Below are 22,841 nucleotides of genomic sequence, written 5' to 3'. Positions count from 1 at the left end.
TAGAGCTACAATAGGGTAACAGAATGTTAGACATAGATACAAAACTATCTAACAGATACAAGAGTTACTCAAATAACCTTAAGAATCTGATGCATGCAACTGTATCTCACAGATACCAAATAGTTTAACATACAAAATTATCTGACAAGTGTAAAAGTATCTGTCATACACAAAAGTATCTGAGATATAAAACACGCTTACTTAGATACAAAAGTATCTTTTACGCAGCTTGCAGTGCCCAGTTCTGAAAGTGACGTTGCCACGCCTCTTTTTTATATATTTAACATTTATTTTCAATTCGGATAATCCCTCCAGACATTTTGTCGCTCAGCAGGGAGCAATCGACATTAGCAATGCATGTCTGTCTGCCACGCCCACTTGGCCATGCCCTCGGTCCCAGCTTCTGCTTTCAACTGCAGCATCATCAGCCACTAAAAGGTGTCTCTGTCGCTCTGTGCTGATAATTCATGGCAGCCAGCCTGAGGCTGACAGCATTTAAACTTTCAGTCTCGCCAAATTATCTGTGTGTCGAATGCAGTCGGTCGAGCTGAGGCAAGTCGTGCATAGCCGCACATTCGACTACACTACTCGTCTTCACACTTCAAGGTAAATCAGGGCTAGGGGTGACAAGTCCAAACAGTTCTCAGGGCTTAACTTTGTTTGTGCACCATGTTGTCGCAATCTGTTGTTGTTGAGATACATAATTATGAATTGTATATGTATCTGTGTGTCTGTGTATCTTAATGTCTTTATGTCTATGTATCTCGGAGTCTGCATCTGCTACGGCTACCGTTGCGCAGTGCAAATAATGCGACTGGTTTTTGTAGGTTTGTTTGCCCCGGAAATGTGACCGACAGCGAGCTTGATCACATAATCAACTGCATTGTTATTTGTTTCTTGCCTCACAGTCTTTTCATTATGGTTCATAATTTCCACTAATTATTTATAAATTTAGCGGAGACTTTAGCGTGTTATGCTAATCCAGCATTTGGCCCAATCGATTATACAAGAGATTTCAAATGCTTGGAACCATCCGACCGCTGCTTCACTTTCATTTCTCTGCTCCAGAAAAGGAAAACTTACAAATTCTGCTGAACTTACAGAAAAAATGGAAAACTAAAAGCGAAACTGAGGAAAAACAACAAATAAAATTGTGTCGGCGCGAATCAAAGAAAGTGCTCTGGACCCAACGCTGGAAATAAACAATTTCTGAGGCGTTAAAGCAAACCGAACCGAGAAGACAAAACATGACCACAATATGAACTACGTGAAGTTTTTTTATGTTACACTCGCTTAGGATATTAAAAGAGTATATTAGTTTGACGATATGTTGAGCATATAGAAACTGGTGCTATACTCTGGGCTGAGTTGACTACGTTCGATATAATTCATATCGTTCCCAGCTTTAAACGCGGCAGAACAAATTTTCACAAACTCTTCTCTAAATAAATAGTGAACGAGCATATTGCAGTCTGTAACACTCGACTTACTTTATTTGTTTTTTTCTCTTTACTTAATCATTTTTTCGAGTTGAAAGTTTGTTTAGATTTCAAGTTTGATGCGACACAACAAATGAATTGTTTATCGCCCGGGCACATGCTACATTTTATGCATCAGAATGGAGTCGAAAAGTATGCATAAATCGACTGACATTTCCGCAGAAGCCCCCTGACGCTTGCCCACAAAAACTCTGTCCCAGCCAAGCGACGCACATGACGCGAATCAAAGGCACTTGGAAAGCCCTCGAGCTTGGTAATTGCAATGCTGAACGCTTCATTAGAGGCATGCAGAACAATATGGGCAATAAAACTGAATACCGGGCGGCAGTGGATAGTATTGCTTTAGCAGTTCTATACACACAAACACACACACACACACAGGCAAACACCCACACACTCGCAGCACGTTCTGCAAAGTTCAGTCAACTCTGCGCTTGGCTTTAACTCTTTATTTTGAAATATACGAGTTTAACGATTCAGCTGAACAAATGACAAGCACCAAATAAAGAACATGAGGAATCAGCAAACATTATTCTGGCTAAGAGCTAAATGAGGCTATTATAATTCGATCACGATATGTGTTACGAATAGCAGCATATCCGAAAATCTTAATCGAGGCAATATTTTAAGGGAACGAGCTGCTACGAGAACCTGAAAGCCTGATAATTCGTAGAGTTTATAATATTTAACAAATGTTTTTTATACTTTTCTTTTGCTTGTGATGTTCTTTCACTTGTTTTTGCCAGACATTTTGGCGTCGCTAGCCAATTGAGATACAATTTAAATAAGAATTTAATTAGGCAGCTTTTCGCTCTCTTTTTGTTCGTATAATTGGAAGCGAAGTGTGTACTTAGTGCTGGAATTCGGTTGACCCACATTTCGTTTTTGAGTGGGGCCACTTCCACTTGTCGCCAGTTTTGTGGAAATTCGATGACAGTTAGCCTTGGCTTTCTTAAATTTGCATTTCGAATATGCCATGTCACATCCTCAACATCTGCTAGCCGCTTGTAATTAATGCAAAAATAAAATTGTCAGCTTTATTTGTGTACTATACTCTGTTCAGCAGTGTAAATGAGGGTATATTGGTTTGCGATTTGCATGAAATAAACTAAGAAGCTCAGGCAAGTTCTTAGAGTAGATTCAACATTGAGATTGATTACAGAGCATTTAATAATCCTTCATGCCCGCTCAAGCACACTCTTTGTGCCTGCTTTTGAGTGTTCCTGAAGAGCTGCTCAGGCCGAGTTCTGGAATTGGGTCAGTACGCAATTAAATCACAGGCTGCGTATACAAAATGTGAGCGCTACTAACAGATCCCTAGCATATGGCGGGAGCTTTAACAGCACAGTACAGAGCAGTGGGCAAGGGAGCCAGGGAGTAGTTAATCAAGCAAATGGAACTATCTGTGCTGGGCATCTGTGACTGTGACTCATAAATCTGGGCAGCGCGATTGCCCAATGGCCTGATGGGAAGAAAGAAATGCAGTTGTAAACATACAAACAACAGAAATTGTTTAAGTAACCCAGTTGCCCGAACCCAATTAACTCTTCTTTCCTTTTTCCAATATGGGTTATCACGAAATGAGGTGTTGAGCATGCCGAATCGGGAATGGGAATGGGAATGGGAAGTGAGAAAAGCACATGTTCAAAAGCGATTGTCTGTCATTTCAGTGATTCCGATGGCTGCGATAAGATAAGATACAATTTGGGGTACATTTCTCTGGTGCAGCCGAAAGCAGTTGACAATGACGTAAATACGACTTTTTCTTTCCGCTTTATAGGTCGATAACAAAGTGCACAAGCACACACACACACACACTATCAGCCGGCGGGTCTTTCACAACAAAACATTTGTTGCAGCCAAAAAGAATTCGACTTTTTCTATATTAAATGAAAAAAAACACGTTTAGTTCTCTTTTAACGATTTCCTAGTTCATTCTTGGATTTTACTGTGGATTAAGTGTTTTCTTATCTGCTGCCAACTTTTGCAAATATTCCAGATAAGGTTGCGCATACGCGGCCTTATCTATACGCAATTTCAATCAATTTTTGTCCAAAAAGTTGAAAAAGAAAAAAATATTTTAATAGCTCTTTCATATAAGTTCTTTAGCAATCCGATAAAGATATTTCATGACTATAGTTTATTTGTACATATTCAAGATCAAAGTATTTTATGACTAAATTATTTGTATATGCTCAAGATCAAAGTCTAATACATTTATAAATACCCTGTAACTATGAAGAGGCTCTAATGCTTGAGCGTTAATGTCTGTGACAGAGTCCAATAACTCAAGGTTTATCTAGAAATATTTGGTATATCTCTTCTGTTTCATCTCAAATTGTAACTTGAATCGATAAGAAACTATAGTTTCCCATTATAGATAACTTAACATAAATATATGAGATCTGATATCTCTTAGAGTAAACTGCGTACAGCAGCTTCATTCAAGCATATATTTAAATTATTTGCAGGGTATTTGCTAGGCCTGCTTATTTAACGTGCTGCTTTAGCTGTTATTGAACTCTGCTTCATTTGCCCATAGAAACGTCGCCATAAACCGCACAAAATTTAACGCTTGATCGAATTCGAATTCTTCGCCTCACTCTAACTGTAACTCCATTTCTCGCTCGCTCCCCTCTTGGCTGCTTGTAAAACGATCTTATGTATGTGCGCGAAATGCAAAAGAGCAACATAATTTTGATTTTATGGGTCGCAGAACTTCTCCATTTTCACGCAGTATAAAAGCGAACGACGAACCGGAGTAGCCGGCAAAGTGCCTAGATGATTCATCTTGCGGTCTGAAATACTTAAGCAGCAACTCGAACAGATCTAACACTACAAAATAATTGAGGCCCATAAATATATATGCGATTCAATCGCAACCTTTTGTTGTTAATTAGCAAAAAATGAAATCTGCTAAATTCCTTCCTATTTTTATCTGTGGCCAATCAATGTATATATATATATATATATATGTATATGCACATATTTGTATATAAATAGGTATAACTCAGTGAGAGTACCTATAAACATTGTGCGCATTGTACGCATTTTGTATTTTTAGAAAAAATGTGAGCGAAAAGATTTAAGTATTTGGCGCCGGCAAATCGAATTCGTTTCGTTCTGCTCGTAATTTCAACGATTAGCCGCAGCTGCAACAACAACAAATAAGAAAAATATATATATATATATACAGACACGTGCCGCTGTATGCCTCCAACTGCTGCCCTCGCCCAGCCCATCCGTTTGACTCCCCTTTGTCCATCCGACTGTGGCGTCAATTTGATTAAATGCATTTTCAATTGTGGCCACAGCTCATTGGCAATTGCTTTGGCATCAATTACATACCTGTACTCACACACACTCACACACACATTCACACATTTTCATTTGCTTTTTCATTGCTTTAACCATTGTAATTGTTAACATTGTAAAAAACTCAAAACTCATTTAGCTTTTACTCATTATGCTCAAAATTTTCGCATTTTTTTCTCTCTCTCTCTTTCTGTTTCTCCTGCTCTCGCGTATCTGTTTGTGTACAGCCATCATATCCTATACCAATCCCAACATGCAAAATTCATCAATTTATGCGCCAACAACAACAACAACAACAGCAATGGCAGCGGCGGCAGCAGCAGCAAACGCTAACACCGCCATTGAAGTGGCTCCATCCTCTGCACCACCAACAAAAAGCTCATCATCAGATACATCCACAACTCCAGCTTTGGGCGTGCCAGCGGGCGCCCATCCATTTCACGGATTCGTGGCAAAATTACGAAATTTCAAATTCGACGATTCGAAAAATATTAGAAAACGTTTGCATTTCGATTTCATATCGAAGGACAGATTTTTGGGTATGTTTCAAAATTTCATAAATTAATTAACTATTGGCATGGACTGAGTTATGGAAGAGAGTACAGAAAAACTATTTAAGCATTGTGAAGAGATCTTTTCTTTTTGCAGGCATCACATACATATATATATATTAAAATCTGATAGATAAGCTCTAGTAAACATTTAATTCTTTATTATTTTTTGAGTATTCATTTTTTGATCTACTTTGACTTTAATGAATCTTAGTGAATTCTTATTATATTTAAAGTATATATAGATCTATAGGAAACTAGATATAGCTTCGATAATTTGCAGACATGTATTATCATATATAAACATTAATTTTAATATATAGAATGAGTTAATTGAAAATTTCATAATGAAAATTCTTCTGCTTAATAAAATAATTTGAGTCAAACATTTCATATATAGTAAGTACTATATCTCTTTGGCAGATCGTATAGTGAGATTCTCTTTAAGTCGTAATACCTGCCTTAGCTGAGTTGGTTTTTAATTAACCTCATTTGACATTTTGTGAGAAACTTTTTACGAGCTCAAAATTCCCGAATTAATTTCAATGTCGCCCGCTAAATGCCCCGATTCCGAGCCCGACTCGGCTCGTAGGCGTTCCAGTTTCATATTGAAGCTGGCGCCTCACGCACTACGCCCACACACAAGACACACACACACAATACTTCCCTTTATGCACAACTTAATTTGAATGTTTTTATTGTCTTTTAATGCTACTTAAACTTCGACTTGTGCATATTAAAATACATATATTCATATACAATATATATGTATTTATAAATATGTATGTGCTTGTGTGTTTAATGTCTATTTCGGCTGGAGTAGGAGTGTTCAGAAATTGTCTGTCTGTCTGTCTGTCTGTTTGTCTGTTTGTTAATGAAGCACAGTGCACACGTGGGCCGCAACATGTGTTTTCTACTTCTTAATGAAATTCTTTAATCGTTTCTCACCTAGCCACAGCAAAGGAGAAAAACAAACAGCAAAGCTAAACAAACAATAAATAAAACTAAAAATTGGTGAAGAACAAAAATGTAAAGAAAATAGATTTGAAAAGCTTTCAACGTGAGTTACAATGCCTGACAACTGATTTATCCGCTGCATTCAACATGAGCCACAACCTGTGTACGTTTTTAATTTGGTTGCTGCCACAGAATGTTGCTCGGCCTGCCACATAAATTCCATCAGCCTGCGCCAGATCAAAGCCAGTGGGTGTGCTGGCGGTGCTGCTGGTGCGGTTGCTACGGCTGCTGGTGGTTGCGGTGGCCACTTACAGATTATCAACAGATATTCGGACATTGCAGCAGGTGGAAACTTAATTCGAGCCACATTGTTAGCCTTCATTTTTGCAATTAAATTAAGCCCGAAAAGTCACTGAACTGCCAATTAAATAAAATGATAAACTCTCTCTCTTTCTCACTCTCTCTATCTAGCACGTCATAAAACGTCCAGCAGCGTAGGTTTATAGCCAAAGTCCAATAACCACACAGTGTGTTTGGATCATGTTGATCGGTAATTGAAAATGCCCAACACGTGCGGCTCTTCTGCTCGCGTTCATTGGTCATATTTAGTGTTAACAGTGCACAGCAAAAGTCTAGCAGAGCCAAAAGGAATTCATTCAACATAAGGAACTATCGAACTTTTATCAAATCTTGAGCTTTTCCAGTTTAAATAAAGATAACATTTACACTTAGAGAAACAAGTTGTTTTAGCATAATCGTATTTTACTAAATGTGAGAAATTCTTGGAAAATTGTTTCGCCGTTGGGCTATCTTGGTGTGAACTGATTTTCGTGCCGCACTGTCTGGCTATTTGTTTATGCGTATGCCCACTTGCTGCCTGTTTCGTCTTTCTACAAATGTTCCGGCCCTAAAAATAAGACATACATTTATTTTCACTCAATTTTTTCGCCAAATACGAATTCATTTTATCAGCATTGAGTTTAATGATCTCAGCGAGCCGCGCAACGCCGCGGGAAGCTTTTGTGGCTCTGTCAACACCCAGCTAAATAGCGCGTTAACAATTAATTTCCTGCACTCATACATTGGCTAAATTATGCTATATTTCATTTCGAAGCACGTATTTCCTTCACTTGTCTTATGTGTTGGAAAAGTGCATAATTTATTTTCATTGAACACTTTTCATAATGCATCGGCATGGCTAGAATGCCAAAACAAAGTTAGGGATCCCATAAACACTTTCTAGTGCACACAGAAGAGAAAAACAAACAACAAAATAGAACGTCTATGCTCGGCACGTCGATACTTTAATACGCTTTCATGTCATGTTCTGCACATTAACACATTGCTCGATTAAATGCATTTATCAATGAGAGGGCTCACCTATTTAAGAGTAGCTCAATATTACACTCTTGCAATTTTTCCCTCTTCCTCTCTTCTTCTTCTCTCTTTTCTGATTATATGCATTTTTGATGCTGTCAAAAGTAAACGAAACAGTTGTCGTTAAATAAATATGCTGGTATTCCAAGTAAAAACAAAACTAAAATATAAGCTAAGGCACTCAAAGTAGCAATTAATCGCGATTAGCACTTTTTAGTTAACTTAACTTAATTAGCAAAACTATTATATTCGCACACGCAAAGAACATAAACGATCAACAGGACAGACACGCACAGACCAATTTGCCTAATTGTGCTAAGCCGTCATTCGCACTACTACAATAATTATGAGCACCCAACAGTTAAAATTCCTTCGCTCACACCACAAGGAGAGAGCATAACTAAGATAACGGGATCAAAAGCATTACGACCAATTGAGTGAGCGCAGTAGACATTTTACACAGTATGCTCGGTCTTTCTGTTTTCTCTTTCGATGCAGCCAGCAGTCCCAATGCCAACAATGTGTGCACAAATAAATAAACAGTTATCTTCAATTGTCGTGCAATTCACACCACCAATAAATACCCTTTGTCAGTGTAATTTCCATTTGTAAATTGTATATAAAAGATATTTATTATGGATACTATTGTTCGCTGTTTTTGGAAATGTATTGGGAATCTAACAGAGTACAAATACCGAATGGGATATCAAACAGAATACTTTTAAGCAATTGAACAAAACATAATAAGTTCACAAGCTCGTTAAACTTGCGGCAGTTGAAGTTTAATTTCTTCTCGTTTATTGTCTTTAATGGCCCAACTAACTGATCTCTTTCTCCCTCTCTCGTTCTCGCTTATTTTGACAGGCGGTCAGCTGAAGACGAAAAATGGACAGAAATATGTTTTCAATGGACCGCCATCGGGTGTCTATGTTTCTAAGGCGTGTTTGATCATCTCGGCCTTTATTATGGTGGCAGCTCTTATATCCTCAGTGCTTCTCACCTACTTCCTCGCCTCGCCAAAGCTGCCGATCATGGAGCCCAGGTGAGTAAGCCATGTTAACAGCTACACCTATTCCATCTAAGCCAGTTGGACTTGTGGGTGTGGCAAGCTTATTAATTTTTAGCACTTTTTTATTTGCTTTCATTTTCTTTTTGCATTCTCGTAATGCGTTTTGGCAAACGAGTTAATTGACTGTCGACCCGGCGTGACCTCATTTCGCGTCCGTCTTGAAATCGAAAGCAATTGGTTCGCTTCCTCTGACGCATTTCGAGGCGCGGAAGGGCCAAAGAAGCTGCTTTGGTTACTTTGGCTGCTTACCTGTTTGCAGAGGCCGCGCCTCGCTTGACCAAATACAATTAAGCACTTTACATAAACTCAAACCCAAAACTTTATATCCTTTTACCCATGTCACCACACACAGCGCCCAGGCACAGTCCAAGGATCTTCAGAGTCATGAGAACGATGCAACGAGCGATTCGCACGCAAATGCAACGCCCTTGGCAAATGCCAAGTTCGACATACCCGGCTGGCTGAAGCAAAAGGAACCCATAACGACATCCAAGCCAGAAATACCCGTAGTCGTACCGCCCGTGGGCGATATACCCGTCCAGGAGGAGACGCTGGACACCAATGTAAAGTCAATGGAACGCACGCTGCAGCTCTACGAGGGCTGGCGCCCACTACACTACAGGTGAGTGCAGAAGAGGACGCAGCCGGGGAGGGGCCAGAGGCGGGGCCAACTACTCAATTTTGCACTTCAGCCCCAATTGAATAATGGCTTCCACGCGCGCGACTAGTCACTCGCGACTACTCCTCAAATTGCTTTGCATGCCCGCATTTCAATTGGAAGCCACGCAAAGCGCTCGGTCTGACGGACAGCCGGGCATAAATTGCTGGCGGAGATTTGTTGTCTCCACAGTTTCCGGCTCACATTGTTGCAATTAGCGTTGAGTCTTCTACGAATCGAAATCTATATAACGCGATTTATATGACGATAATAGCTTATCATTAGCTACTGCAGATGAGCGCGTGTCGGAATACTAAAATGGAATACGGTACTTTTCTCGTCAGATTGTATTAAAGTATTTAAATTCTTGATACATCTAGACATATGAATGAATGTGACTGATTGACTGATTAATTCATTTAGTGATACGTTGGCTGTCTGATAAACTAATTATCCGACTCAATGATTGATAACTGACTAGTTTAGCATTTGACTGACTGACTGATTACGTGAATGACTGTATAACTGAACGACTTGCTGATTCACAGATGGATTAATTGAATGAATGACTGACCAACTAATTGATTGATTGATTCTCACTCATAGAGTAAATGATTTGATTTGGTGGATTGATTGCCTGACCTCACTCATTGATTGATTGACTGACTAACCGAGGGATTGCCTTGGTGGTTGATTGATTGATTGACTGACTGATTAACTGGTAGATTTGTTTGCCTGACCTTCTCATTCATAGAGGGATTGATTGACTGATGAGCCAAATGATTGACTAGCCGACTGATTGCCTTGCTGATTGATTGATTCACTAGTCAGCTAGTAAACTTACAAATTGACTAATTGATTGATTGACTGACCTTCTGAATCATTAACTGAGCGACTGAGCGACTGATTGACCGACTGATAAACTCATTGACTAAGTGATTGATCAAGTGATTGACTAACTTAGTGATTGACTTACTGTTTGAATGATTCACTGACTAGTTAAGGGACTGACTGTTTGATTGACTGAATGTTTGATTAACTAACTGATTGATTGACTTAGGGTTTGGCTGACTTACTAATAGAGTAATTGAATGATGGAATCACTGGTCTAACCGATTAAGTGATTAGCATTGACCAATAGAACAACTAAATCAAAGTTATGTTTCTCTAATATTTAAATTGTCTATGAAACTACATAATCTTCCGTTTGACAAGTCTCTTTCTAAGTAATATCTCCTTGTTTTTATATCTGACATTCGATATATCGATAAATTGTCACTCCATCAAGTCAAGTTTAAATGACTTCCGATGCAAACAACTGCCAACAGTTGCCCAACGACAATCATTGAACCCTTGACCCCACGTCGTGTGCTCCATCGTGCATATCGTAGGACATTTATTGACGTCATGCCAAAAGATGTTTTGTTAGACATTCCGTGTTTATGCTTGAAGTACGATGTACACCCGCTAAGTGGGTCAAGGATTGAGCGTCGCCAACAGTGCGCCAGTTGGCACTTAGGCTAAGCACACATCCACAGAGCTCAACCAGCTAATGCAGACATCTAACAACTTGTTCAACAATCGAACACCACAGGAGCTGGCCGAATATGTCCAAGCTGTGAGCGGAGCTAAACTCACGCAACTGCGACTGCCTCTGCCTCTGCCTCTGCCACTGCCCCTGCCGCTCGAGGCGGCAAAGATCTGACGCTGATCAGAGGCAGTTCTGAGGCAGATCTTTGTGCAGCGGCACGCACGCCAACTGTCAGCACGCCAGATGGGTTGCTTGGTTAGTTAGCTAGAAGATTGGGCGATTGGGAGATTGGAGATGGAAGATGCTGCGGCTAATGCCGCATGCATTAATATAATTGACACAGAAATACCCCAAAGACTTGAATTGCGTCTGCCACGCAGCTGGAGCAGTCAGCGTTGGCTATCGATGCCATTGCTGCTCACAGCAAAATCGATGTTAACTGATTTTGCAGCTGCTGATCAAAGCGCACTTCCATTTGTCTATGTGTCCATGGCAAATTGCGCTGCACACGCTTCCTGGTTGCCCCCGGCGCAACAACACATTGTAAACCAATCGACGCAATTAAAAGCCACAGCAGGCGCAAAAACACCAAGCAGCACAGTGGCTCCATCTGGCGGCCAGTTCTTGACAAAATGTGTGCGGAAGGGGAGCAGAAATTGATCTTCAATTTGATACTCTAACACTTGTCGTTGGGCGTGTAGCCAAGCTTTATTGGCCAAGTTAGTAAAGACTGCTGTGAAAGCAAAGACAAATTTTATTAGTGCAGTGGGGCTTGAACTTGTATCTAGATTTTTAAGTTTTGTTCGTATCTGAGACTTTGTATATTGAAACATTCTCATTCAACTTAGCCAGAAACGTTTGAGAGCTTTGTTGATATAGCGTGGCCCGAACCAGTGCCCCTTTTTTAGTCTACAGAGCATGAGACTGTCGATCATGTTCGCTTTTCACATTATGTGCTTTTCTAGCATTCTATAGCCAGCAATTACAGTTTAGCTCCCCTTTCGAATGATTTCAACAAACGCGTCGCAGCCGGTAGTAGCTGTTCAGTAGCATGCGCTGCGCTGATTGATTGGCAGTTTTGATTGAGGCGTCTTGTCGTTTCTGGCAGTGATTAGAGAACTATTTGCACCTGCACTTAAATAGTTGGCTACTGAATAATGCAAACCTTTCGACCCTTTGCAGAATTGTCATTGAGCCAAATGTCGTGTCGTCCGCTAACAATGGCAGTCTGTCCATTGAAATCGAACGTGATCCCAAGGTCAGCAGCTGGGAGCCCATTGTTCTGGACGTGCACAACGTGAGCATCTCAAATGTGCGCGTGATACGAGCTCCCGTTGCCAACGGCAGCGATGAGGTGGATCTGGATTTCGACAGCGACTATGGGGAGAACAATGCCACGTTTGTGATTAGACTGGCCAAGGATTTGGCAGGCGACTCTAAGCTGCGAGTGCTGTTGAGCCTGGACTTCGTCAGCCAGGTGACAGATACGCTGCAGGGCATCTACAAGACCAGCTACACCAATCCAGACAACAAGCAGTTGCAGTAAGTCATTCAAATGGGCTAACTTGAGAGTTGATCTTTCATCTTTGCGCTTTCCTTTGCAGATGGGTCATCAGCACTCAGTTCTCGCCCATTGATGCTCGACGCGCTTTCCCCTGCTTCGATCGTCCCGACATGAAGGCCAACTTTACCATCAGCATCGTTCGGGATGTCAAGAAGACAATGTGTCTGTCCAACATGCCCAAATATCGTAGCAGGTGAGACGACAACTGAAGATCTATCTAAGGCAAGGCGATTCTAATCAAATTCGTTGTGCCACAGCACCCATCGTCTTGGTTATATACGCGACGACTTCCTGACCACGCCCCGCATGCCGACCTACCTCTTGGCCTTCATTGTCTCCAATATGGTTGACTCACGCTTTGCTGATTTGGACAGCAGCCTGGTGCCGCGCGTGGAGATCTGGACGCGGCCCACATTTGTGGACATGACCAACTATGCTTACAAGATGGTGCGCAAATTCCTGCCCTACTACGAGGAGTACTTCGGCATCAAGAATAAGCTGCCAAAGATTGATTTGGTTTCGGTGCCAGACTTTGGCTTTAGCGCCATGGAGAACTGGGGCCTGATCACCTTCCGTGACTCGGCGCTGCTGGTACCCGAGGATCAGGAGCTGGCCTCCTCGTCGGAGCACATGCAGTATGTGGCACAGATCATAGCCCACGAGCTGGCGCATCAGTGGTTCGGCAATCTGGTAACGCCCAAGTGGTGGGACGATCTCTGGCTGAAGGAGGGCTTCGCCTGCTACATGAGCTACAAGGCGCTCAATCACGTGCATCCTGAGTTCCAGATTATGGATACCTTCACAGTGCTGGTAGGTACAGTTAGGGTACAGAGAGCTCTTAGACTAATTCCCATTTCAAATTGCAGGAATTCAAGGAGTCGATGCAACATGATGCCACCAATACCTCGCATTCCATTTCCTTTGATGTGAAGACTTCGAGTGATGTGCGACGCATCTTTGATCCCATTAGCTACTCGAAGGGCACGATTTTGCTGCGCATGTTGAACTCCATTGTGGGCGACGAGGCCTTCCGTGCGGCTACCCAGGATCTGCTCAAGACTTTTGCCTACGAGAACATGTCACGCGACGATCTCTGGGCATTCCTCACACGACATGGCCAGGCTAAGGGCACGCTGCCCAAGAACATGAATGTCAAACAGATCATGGACTCATGGATAACACAGCCGGGCTATCCTGTGGTGCATGTGGAGCGCAATGGTGCGGATTTGGTGCTGCGACAGGAGCGCTATCTGCTGCCCGCTCGCAATCCCCTGGACAACAGTCGCTGGTTCATACCCATTACCTATGAGACGGACGAGCTGCATAAGGGCGATAATATACCCACGCACTGGATGACCCAGGACCAGGAGCAGCTGGTGGTCAACGGCGTCTTCACCTCGACCAACAACAGCGACAACGTTGTCTACCTGAACCTGAATAGGCAGAGCTACTATCGCGTCAACTACGACATGACCTCCTGGCTGGCCCTGAAGAAGAACTTCAGCACACTTCCACGTATCACACGCGCTCAGCTGCTGGACGATGCACTGCACCTCTCACAGGCGGAGTACCTGCCCTACGATATACCGTAAGCTAGCACAGCAACTAGAAGACTTATCCTAAGTGTAAAATTGTGTGTAAAATTCCAGTTTGACTTTCTTGATGGAGCTCTTCACGGCCATCGACGATGAGCTGTTGTGGAGCGCAGCCAAGCCGGGTCTCAACTATCTCATCTACAATCTGAAGCGGGAGCCAGCATATGAGACCTTTAGGGTAAGTCGAAGAGTGCTCGGAGTAGGAGTAAGGAAACCTAGCTTAAATGGAAATTTCTTCAATTTAACTTAAATTTCTTAGCTGAAGCATATTTTCCTTGCTTAATGGGTTTCAATAACCATTAATTCTACACAAAGTTTAGTTTAGTATGTAACATTTTCTCTGAGTGCATCTGTAGTCTACCTCAAATTAGAATCGTATTATAGGAAGTTCTTATCATTCCTCCATTTATAGCTTTAGTCTTTCTATACATAATTTTTACTCCCTTTTATCGCTGCAGGCCTTCATGAAGTTCATAGTGCGTCCGGCCTTCGATCATTACGGCCTGAATGAGCCGGACAACGAGTCGCATCTGCAGCTGAAGCATCGAGCTCTGGTCGCCAATTTCGCTTGCAAGTTCAACTACGATCGCTGCACGCAGGTGGCACAGATGAAGTTCCGTGAATGGATGCGCGATGCCAAAAAGAATCCGTGAGTAAATCGAACTGCAACTAAGTCATCAATAGCTAATCCCAATTTAATTGCAGCATTAAGCCCAATCTGAAGTCGGTCATATATTGCACGGCCCTAGCGGAGGGCTCGTACCCCGAATGGTATTTCGCCTACAAGCAGTACAAGAGAACGAACAGTGCCTCTGAGAAGGAGGAGATACTCACATCCCTAGGCTGCACCACCAAGCCCTGGCTGCTGTCCAAGTAAGAGATCATAGATAGGCGATATATGTGATATATTCCAATGCACCTGTCCCTTTAGATATCTGAATTTGACTGTCAACTCTACGTCGGGCATACTCAAGCAGGACGGCGCCTTGGCTTTCCGTGCCGTCGCCTCCAATGCCATTGGCTATGAGATAGCCTTTGATTTCCTCCAGACCAACATCAAGGAGATAGCCGAATAGTGAGTTGTCCCTGCATAGAAATGTGCACAAATACAAAAATGTTCAATTGCAGCTATGGCGATGGCTTCTCGACGATAACGGAGATGATTAAGTCGCTGACCATCTATATGAACAAGGACTACCATAAGCAGCAGCTGCAGGCTTTGGCCGCCAATTGCCGTAAGCTCGGCCTGAAGGCCGTCGAAATTGCCATAGGGCTGGCCATGGAGCAGGTGAACGACAACATCTATTGGCGCACCCACTCCTACGACAGCCTCAAAGGCTTCCTCGAGGGCATTGTCAGCGAGTTCCAGATCAACATCTTCTAAGCCACTCAACGTGGTCTGTGCAGCTCTTTAACCAAATGCTACTTTTTATTCAACGGCCTCAATATAATTTTAGCAAACAAAAAAACACAATATATGAAACGAATTATTTGCGAAAAGTGATATAAACGTGTAAGTTAGCCAACTTAGTTAAGATACCAAGCATCTATAGAACTATAGATCTTCTACTTTTTGCAAGTATATGTATATTTATTTAATTTATAAGTTCGTTCTGCTTCAGTCTGTTGTAATTTATTTTTGAGTTTCTCGTCACGTTCCTGTCTTGAATAGAAATCGAAGGAAAAACTATAGTTTATTATCACGACAATAGCCAAAAAGAAGGAAGAAGGAAAAAGAAAGCAAGAAAGAAAATCATTTCATTCCGTCTGTCAAAAGTTGATAAAATCATCAAAACTTTTCCTAATGCTGCTTGGGTAAAATATTAACAAATGAAATACACTTGAAACTCTACTACTAAGCCATTTAGCCCTAAGTCAAACAACATTAAAGTAATAAATATCTTAAACTTGTATTAAGTCCAAAAAGAAAACCGAAAAACTTTTCCCAAGAGCTCGGAATTATAGTTTTAATTTTTGCTCTCACAAAGGATGAACGGAATGCTGCCTTAAGTGGAAAGTGGGTGGAAAATGAGTGTCCTTAACGCAAAGTTTCAAAGTATTGCGGAAGTTAAACCTACATACATACATATATATATAAATATATATATAAACTAATTAATGTTAATGTAAAAGTTATCTATTATGGATTTTATAATGCGTAACACTAAATATATATTCGCTTAGTGCACAACCATGTAAATAAGTTTTAAAGCATATTTAACTAAAAACACATAAATAAACTATGTAATTACGTAAATTTAAATTCAACTTTTACTTTCATTTCTCACCTGGTACTTTTTGGGCATTTTTGTAATTGGCGCCAAGCACTTTTATGCCAAAGCTTAATTTCCCACTTAACGAAACAAAGTTATTGTCAGAATTAATTCTGGGCAGTTGCATATCAGCAAGTATAAAACTTAAAATTACTTAAATACCTAATATTATACATTTTCAGTTCAATTTGTATATTATATTTATTCCATTTGTTTCTTACGCGCTAGTTCTTTAAATTTCTTTAAATAGCGCCAAATCTTATACCTATTTGTGCCAATGCATTCCACTTAACGAATCGACTGTCATTGAATAGCATTCTTTTACTTTAGCATTGAAAATTAAGTACATTCAACATAAATTGTGTAATTATGTATTTTTTTTTAAACGTGAATATTATAATTTCGTAGACTTCAAATGAAATGTAATTTATTTTAGTACGTTACTTTTTAAATTTTGAAACAGCCGCCAAGAGTTTTATACCAATCGTTAAGTGTCAAATGATCGAAAAAAAATACCGTCTGTTAATTGTGTCATTTTTGCGTTAAGAGCGCTAAGTTGCGTGTCAATCAGTCATAGCAGGCAGCTGCTCATAGTGAACGATTGAAACTTTTTGAAAGAATACTGTAATTAAAGTCGGATATACGTATTGAGACTTCAATAAATATATTAAAATTCTAATGTGAATTTAGAGTATTACACATTGACTGAAACACATATTTATTGCAGTTCTTTAATTATTGCCTTATAAATTTAGGGCATTAACAGCTGTTAGTATTCTGTCAGAGATACTAACAGGTGTTAGTATTTTCTCAGAGATACTAACAGCTGTAGCGTGCAACGCTGTTGTTGAAACTTGTTAAGACCTTCGCATTGTTTTGAATTTGATGCTTGGAGTAAAAATTCTGCTTGCGATAAACGAAATTGAGAAAGTAAACAAGCAACTGTTTTCATCAAATTAAAAGTATGATTTAGCTCTAATTGACAAAGATAGGTTTTAATGTTTATAAAATAATTTCTAGTGAATGTCCAGCGCAGGTGCTGGACGTCCTCGGAGGAGGATATATTTCTGCGCGTCTGGCAAAACAATTTAGGAACCGTGCACGGCGGTCGGCGTCGGACAGATGTTTGCAGAGACCTTCAATTTGAGTTTGCAAATAATGGAATTGATGCCACTGTGGAAAATATCAAAGTAAAAATGGACTCGTTTAAGCGAAAATTTAGTCAGTAAGTTTGGGTAGCTCCAACAATGAATATCTGAGGCGAAAATGAATTTATTTCAGAATTATAAAGGAAGACAAGCCAAGAAAGCCATGGAAACATTTCGACACAATGGTCACAATAATGGGATATCCAGAACAAAATACAGAAACACTCTTTGAACCAACACAAGTGATCTCAGGTGAGTTTTCTGAAGCAAAATCTTAAGTTTACATCAATTTTAAATTGTTTTACAGACGACGCTATCAGCTTCGTCTGTGTCGATGAGGTTGCGGAATATTCCCAAGTTGAAATTGAAGTCGAGGACATGAGGACCATGTCATCGTCGACCATGTCGACCGATACTGATAAAGCCAAACCATCCGACTCGCCGCTCTCTATACCCAATATGATTTCGGAAAAGGCCAAACCCAGGCGCAGATTTTGGGTTCTGCAGGAGGAACAAATATTCCTGAATGTGTGGCACAAATATGTGCGAGATTTGCGAACTGCTAAGGTCAAGTTGCACGTATATAAGGAAATGGCTTTGGAGTTACAGAGCCAGGGCATTAAGATGAGAAGCTCCGATATCAAGGCGAAAATTGAATCGTTTACTCGTAAATTTCGGTAAGACGCGCACTGAAGATATATGTTTAGATACATAGCTCACCGAATGTAAACTATATTTGCAGCAAAGAGCGTGATCTGGTCGGTAACGGCTCGAAATGGATTCACTACGCAAAGGTGTGCGAACTGTTGAACACGTTACAGGCCACGAGTCTCGAACAATACTCTGAGCACAGTAATATTGATAACTCTTGCAACTGGTTCGATCAGGACACGCCGCCAGCCTATCCACCAGCGTATGCAAACTCTTCACTCGATTGCGAGGCCATTGAACAGCCCTTGAAGAAGGCTAAAGGTAATGAATACGATGAAAACTGCTCCGTGGCTCACTCGGACAATGCAGTGGAAGACGAATGTTATCTAGTATACCCAGAGAACCTGGCGCTGGTGATGCTGCACGAAGGTCAGTCCATGGAACAGCCCGTCAACGCGAATGAAACGATCTGCAGACCCCAACTAACCGAACAATTTGGTAGATTTGTTATCAAAGAGCTGAATATGCTGAACGACGATCTGCTCACGGAGGCCAAAAAGAGAATCTACGACATTATTTGCATCATGCACATGAAGCAAATGCAACAAAATAAGGCAACAAACTAAATATTGTTAACTGTAAGATTCATTTTAATATAAGTAAATAAAATTGTTTATGTTTTTAATTTATTTATTTGAGTTTACGTAAATTACATGTCGATAGTGATAATAAAAAACATAATACATCATAATCGTAATAATCATCTTCATAAGTGTTTGCTTAAGTATTAAATAATTGATTAAGAGATTTTCTCGCACTTTGTTGTAAGTATCAAATTGTTGATGAAAATTAAATTTTAATTTTTTTATTAATTGATATGTGAAAATGGCGCGCAAACATTTTTTAAGTCGAAAACATATATTTTGATTTCTTTTCTTTTTCTTGATTTTTATGTACAAATAACAAAAAATAATAATCACTTATAATAATGATAGGCAAAGAGTTAAAATTAAACAAAGACAATCATAGAGAAACAAACACAAAAATTCTTGGACCCTGGAACAGACGATTGGTTCCCACACAGTCGGGAACGATTGGATGGGGGCTTGAGGGGTTGTGGTTCATATATCTATGCATGTGTATATATATATTATATATGATTGTTTGGCCTTAGCCTAGACATCGATCTGGAATGGGGAGCCGGGTATATGGTCTTCGCCCCATTTGATTAGGAGCACGTACTGGCCGCGATCACGCACCAGATACTGCACATTGTAGTTGTTGTGGCCAGCGTGCTTGACATGGAACTCCTCGCAAGGTCCCTTCGGTCCGTACATGCCGACGTACAGGATGTTATTGCCTGAATGCACAACAAGAAGATGGAATACACTTAGAGAAAAGTTTCATTTATATTAGTTGCAATCATCTGTACTCACCCGCATCTGTGGCACAGATGCTGAACTGGTTCTGCTTGCCAATGTAGGCCTTCTTCAGGCCCATGCCCTTGGACACCACCTTGCTGGCATCGGACTTGAAGGTGGGCAGATGGACGCCAGTGTTCTTGCCGCCCTTGGCCACCTTTTGGACGGTCTCCACAATCACTGTGGATGTTTCCTGGGCGCCCTCGTCGGCCAGTTTGTCGCCGGTGGCGTGCACCTTGAAGGGTGAGCCCACGATATGCATGTTGTTGTATTTCACCGTGATGTAGTGCTCTCCGGGCAGCAGCGGTGTGTAGCGCACCTTGTAGCCCTCCTCAACTTCCGTGCAATCCATGGCCACCTTTGATGGACCATCGATGGAAACGGCCAGTGTGCCAACGCCCGCATTGCAGGTATTGATGATGAAATCGGCCTTGTGTCCAGTCTTCACTTCGTCCAAGCCGCTGCCGGTGGCATGCACCGCTGCCGGATCGGCCACATCCTTGCCCACCTTGATTCTGAATGGCGAGTCGGGTATGTGCACGCCATTGAACTTGACGTGTATGGCATGGATGCCATTCTCACGTGGATAGAAGCGCACCGAGTACATGTCACCGTCGATCACCTGGATGAAGCAATCGTCGTCGGTGCCGGATGGTGCCACAATCTTGGCATCCAGCTCGCCCTTGGCGCCGTTCTTGCGCACCATAAACTGATAGGGCGCATCGGCTTGGATGTTGCCCTGTGGGAACTGCTGCACCTCCAGCTTGTGGGCATCGCCGGCATCAGGAGAGATGTACACCTTGAAGGGGGAGTCTGGGATGTGGCGATCGTTGAACTTGAGACCCACACGATACTCTCCAGGCTCGGTCACCTTGTACGAGACGTCGCAGCTGCCGTCCTTGCGATCCTTGAACTCGATGTCAGCCTTGCTGGGACCCTCCACTGAGATAGCCAGGGAGCCGCCACCAGCTTCACGTGTCCACACATTGAACTCGGCTGTCTCACCGACAACGCCGCGCTCCAAGCCGGAGCCGCCAGCCTTCACCAAATGGCTGCCCGAGTCGCGCAGTGGACCCACTGTGAACTGGAAGGGCGAGCCGGGGATGTGCATCTCAGAGTAGCGCACCGAGACGGTGTGCACGCCCAGCTCCTTGGGCACAAAGTGCACGGAGTACAGACCATCCTCGATCTCCTGGATCTCGGCGTCCTCGGTGACATTGCTGGGCGAGGTAACGCAGGCGGCCAGATCGAAAGATGTGATGCCGGGCATCTTGAAGGTCAGCTTGCACTGGCTGCCGATTTCGGTGATGGGCACCGCGTCGCGTTCACGCTGAATCTTCTCGCGCTTGCGGTTGCTGCCCTCGCCAGCCACCTTGACGGTGAAGGGTGAGCCCTCGACGTGATGATCGGCAAACTTCAGATTGACAATGTAGTAGCCGGGCTCAGTGGGCTTGTAGGAGATGTTCAGTGTGCCGTCATCCTTGTCGGTGCACTGGATCTCCGCCTTGCTGGGGCCCTCAATGGACACCGAGAGACCACCGAAGCCGGCGTTGCGGGTATCCACGGAGAAAATGTTGTCGCTGTGCGTCTGTCCCTCCTTGAGGCCACTGCCGCTGACCTTCACCTTCTTGGCATCGCCCACCTCGCGCTCGCACACGGTCACCTTGAAGGGCGAGTTGTTGATGTGCTTGCCCAGTCGCTTCACCGACACCATATGCTCGCCAATCTCACGTGGCGTAAACGAAATGCCAATGTTGCCGGTGGGCATGCGCTTGAGGAAGCATGGCTCCTCCAAGCCACTGGGCGCCTGAATGGAGGCATTCAGCGCGCGCAGATCATCGTCGGTGATGTCGCCGGGCATGGTCACCTCCGAGCAGGAACCAACAGAAATCTGGTTACGCTTGCGGCCCTCGCCCGTTATCTTGGCAAAGTAGGGCGAGCCCTTGATGTGCTTGTCGCCGAAGCGCACCGACACCTGGTATTCACCCGGAGCCGTGGGCAGATATTGTACCGAAACAGTGCCGTCTTTGTTGTCATGATATTTGATCTGCGAAAACATAGAATCATAGATATATATAGAACTGAAATCTCATTTTTGTCAGCTAGCACTTACGTCTGCCTTGCTGGGACCCTCGACGGCCATGGTCAGACCGCCAGCGCTGGCGCCCTTGGTGGAGATGGTAAAGTTGGCGGGTTCACCGGTGACGCCGTGCGTCAGGCCTGGTCCATAGGCGGTCACATAGCCGGATGTTATGGAGTCCACATGGAATTTGAATGGAGATCCTACCAAAAGCAAATAAGCATGAGCAAAAAGACTTCTTTCTAGTTTCTTATCGGACATAATATAATCATGTGCAAGGTGCTTGATCACATAGTCAATATAGTTTTTTTCAAGTGCATATTTACCTTGAACAGGCTCGCCATTGTATTTAACAACCAGCTCGTGGGAACCCTCCTCACGAGGTTCGTACTTCACGGAGACCGTACCATCACGGTTATCCTGAATAATGGGCTTATCTACCTTACCACTTGGCATTCTGACTTCAGCTGTAAAGAAACGAAGAGATATTTTCATATTAGTAAGGCGCTCTTAACACTTAACATAACCTCAAAGAGCGCAAAGCAAAGGGGGTGTGGTCGAAACCGAAGCACACCGAAATAGATATTTAGCTGTAAAGCATATAGAAATCAACGCTTTGAGTAGGTGGTTGCCATCTCAATATTCCTCAGCGGTATCATAATTTAAATTCTTATGGGAACTTGCGTGACAATATTTATTAAATTCATCTATTTCGGTAGGCGAAAGCAGAGAAAGCAAATTATTTTTGAAATTTTTATGATTTCTAATGACGCAGCACAGTTAAAATTAATGGCAACAAATGTTTTTGCACTCGGAACTGGAAAATGGCGAAAAAGTTTATTTCGAAATTTTGATTGAAATGCGAAAATTATTTTTATAACGGGATATTAATACTATTTACAGTATTGTGATCCAAAATATTTAATTTATATGTGTAAAATAGGTTTTGGTTCTACTTCAAAGTTCAATGTTCACGTATATATTTGACCCACTGTATGTATATTGATTTGATAGTATATCCTTTTTATAATCCTTGGTAAAACAAAACGATGTCAAAACACTTCTCAACACAGCGACTGCTCCGCACGAACTGAGCTCATACCAATCTTTCGACTTTCTGAAGAAATTTTCAGCAACGCCTACAATTGGTTT

General features: G+C 42.1%; 3 protein-coding genes across 11 annotated transcripts in view; 2 read left to right on the top strand and 1 right to left on the bottom strand.

Annotated features, from left to right (window-relative positions):
• LOC111594516 (aminopeptidase N) overlaps positions 1–16,302 on the top strand; it is a 40,822-nt gene extending 24,520 nt beyond the window's left edge. For 2 of the 3 annotated variants that reach the window (XM_023307842.2, XM_023307844.2), the window contains 11 exons: positions 8,564–8,741; positions 9,121–9,390; positions 12,140–12,499; positions 12,562–12,714; positions 12,779–13,331; positions 13,388–14,109; positions 14,171–14,294; positions 14,575–14,765; positions 14,822–14,989; positions 15,048–15,191; positions 15,245–15,500. In XM_023307842.2, coding sequence (XP_023163610.2) covers positions 8,564–8,741; positions 9,121–9,390; positions 12,140–12,499; positions 12,562–12,714; positions 12,779–13,331; positions 13,388–14,109; positions 14,171–14,294; positions 14,575–14,765; positions 14,822–14,989; positions 15,048–15,191; positions 15,245–15,500 — 3,119 coding nt within the window. Of the gene's footprint in view, positions 1–8,563; positions 8,742–9,120; positions 9,391–12,139; positions 12,500–12,561; positions 12,715–12,778; positions 13,332–13,387; positions 14,110–14,170; positions 14,295–14,574; positions 14,766–14,821; positions 14,990–15,047; positions 15,192–15,244 lie in introns of all 3 variants that reach the window. The other variant, XM_023307843.2, reaches the window with a different exon arrangement.
• A 921-nt stretch (positions 16,303–17,223) lies between these two features.
• LOC111594546 lies at positions 17,224–18,815 on the top strand. The gene is made up of 5 exons (XM_023307898.2): positions 17,224–17,351; positions 17,410–17,614; positions 17,671–17,789; positions 17,845–18,214; positions 18,280–18,815. Coding segments are annotated over exons 1-5 (1,230 nt in total). The 5' UTR covers positions 17,224–17,350; the 3' UTR covers position 18,815.
• Positions 18,816–19,133: 318 nt separating this feature from the next.
• The window catches only part of LOC111594610 (filamin-A), a 41,455-nt gene continuing 37,747 nt past the window's right edge, over positions 19,134–22,841 (bottom strand). For 3 of the 7 annotated variants that reach the window (XM_023307985.2, XM_023307987.2, XM_023307988.2), the window contains exons 16-19: positions 22,016–22,156; positions 21,723–21,892; positions 19,625–21,656; positions 19,134–19,548 (exon numbers count right to left, since the gene is read on the bottom strand). In XM_023307985.2, the coding sequence (XP_023163753.1) occupies positions 19,364–19,548; positions 19,625–21,656; positions 21,723–21,892; positions 22,016–22,156 (2,528 nt within the window). In that variant the 3' untranslated portion in view covers positions 19,134–19,363. The remainder of the gene's footprint in view (positions 19,549–19,624; positions 21,657–21,722; positions 21,893–22,015; positions 22,157–22,841) is intronic. The other 4 variants (XM_023307990.2, XM_023307991.2, XM_023307986.2 and 1 more) reach the window with 3 other exon arrangements.

This window comes from Drosophila hydei, unplaced genomic scaffold (genome assembly GCF_003285905.1).
Source record: "Drosophila hydei strain 15085-1641.00,03,60 unplaced genomic scaffold, DhydRS2 tig00008119-arrow-pilon, whole genome shotgun sequence".
NCBI lineage: Eukaryota > Metazoa > Arthropoda > Insecta > Diptera > Drosophilidae > Drosophila > Drosophila hydei.
The sequence above is the reverse complement of the archived record's forward strand: the minus strand, read 5'-3'. Positions and strand labels throughout refer to the sequence as shown.

Coding starts and splice junctions, on each gene's coding strand:
- LOC111594546 (XM_023307898.2), top strand. Junction 17,615..17,670: donor TTTAAGCGAAAATTTAGTCA/GTAAGTTTGGGT, acceptor AATTTATTTCAG/AATTATAAAGGAAGACAAGC. Junction 18,215..18,279: donor TCGTTTACTCGTAAATTTCG/GTAAGACGCGCA, acceptor CTATATTTGCAG/CAAAGAGCGTGATCTGGTCG.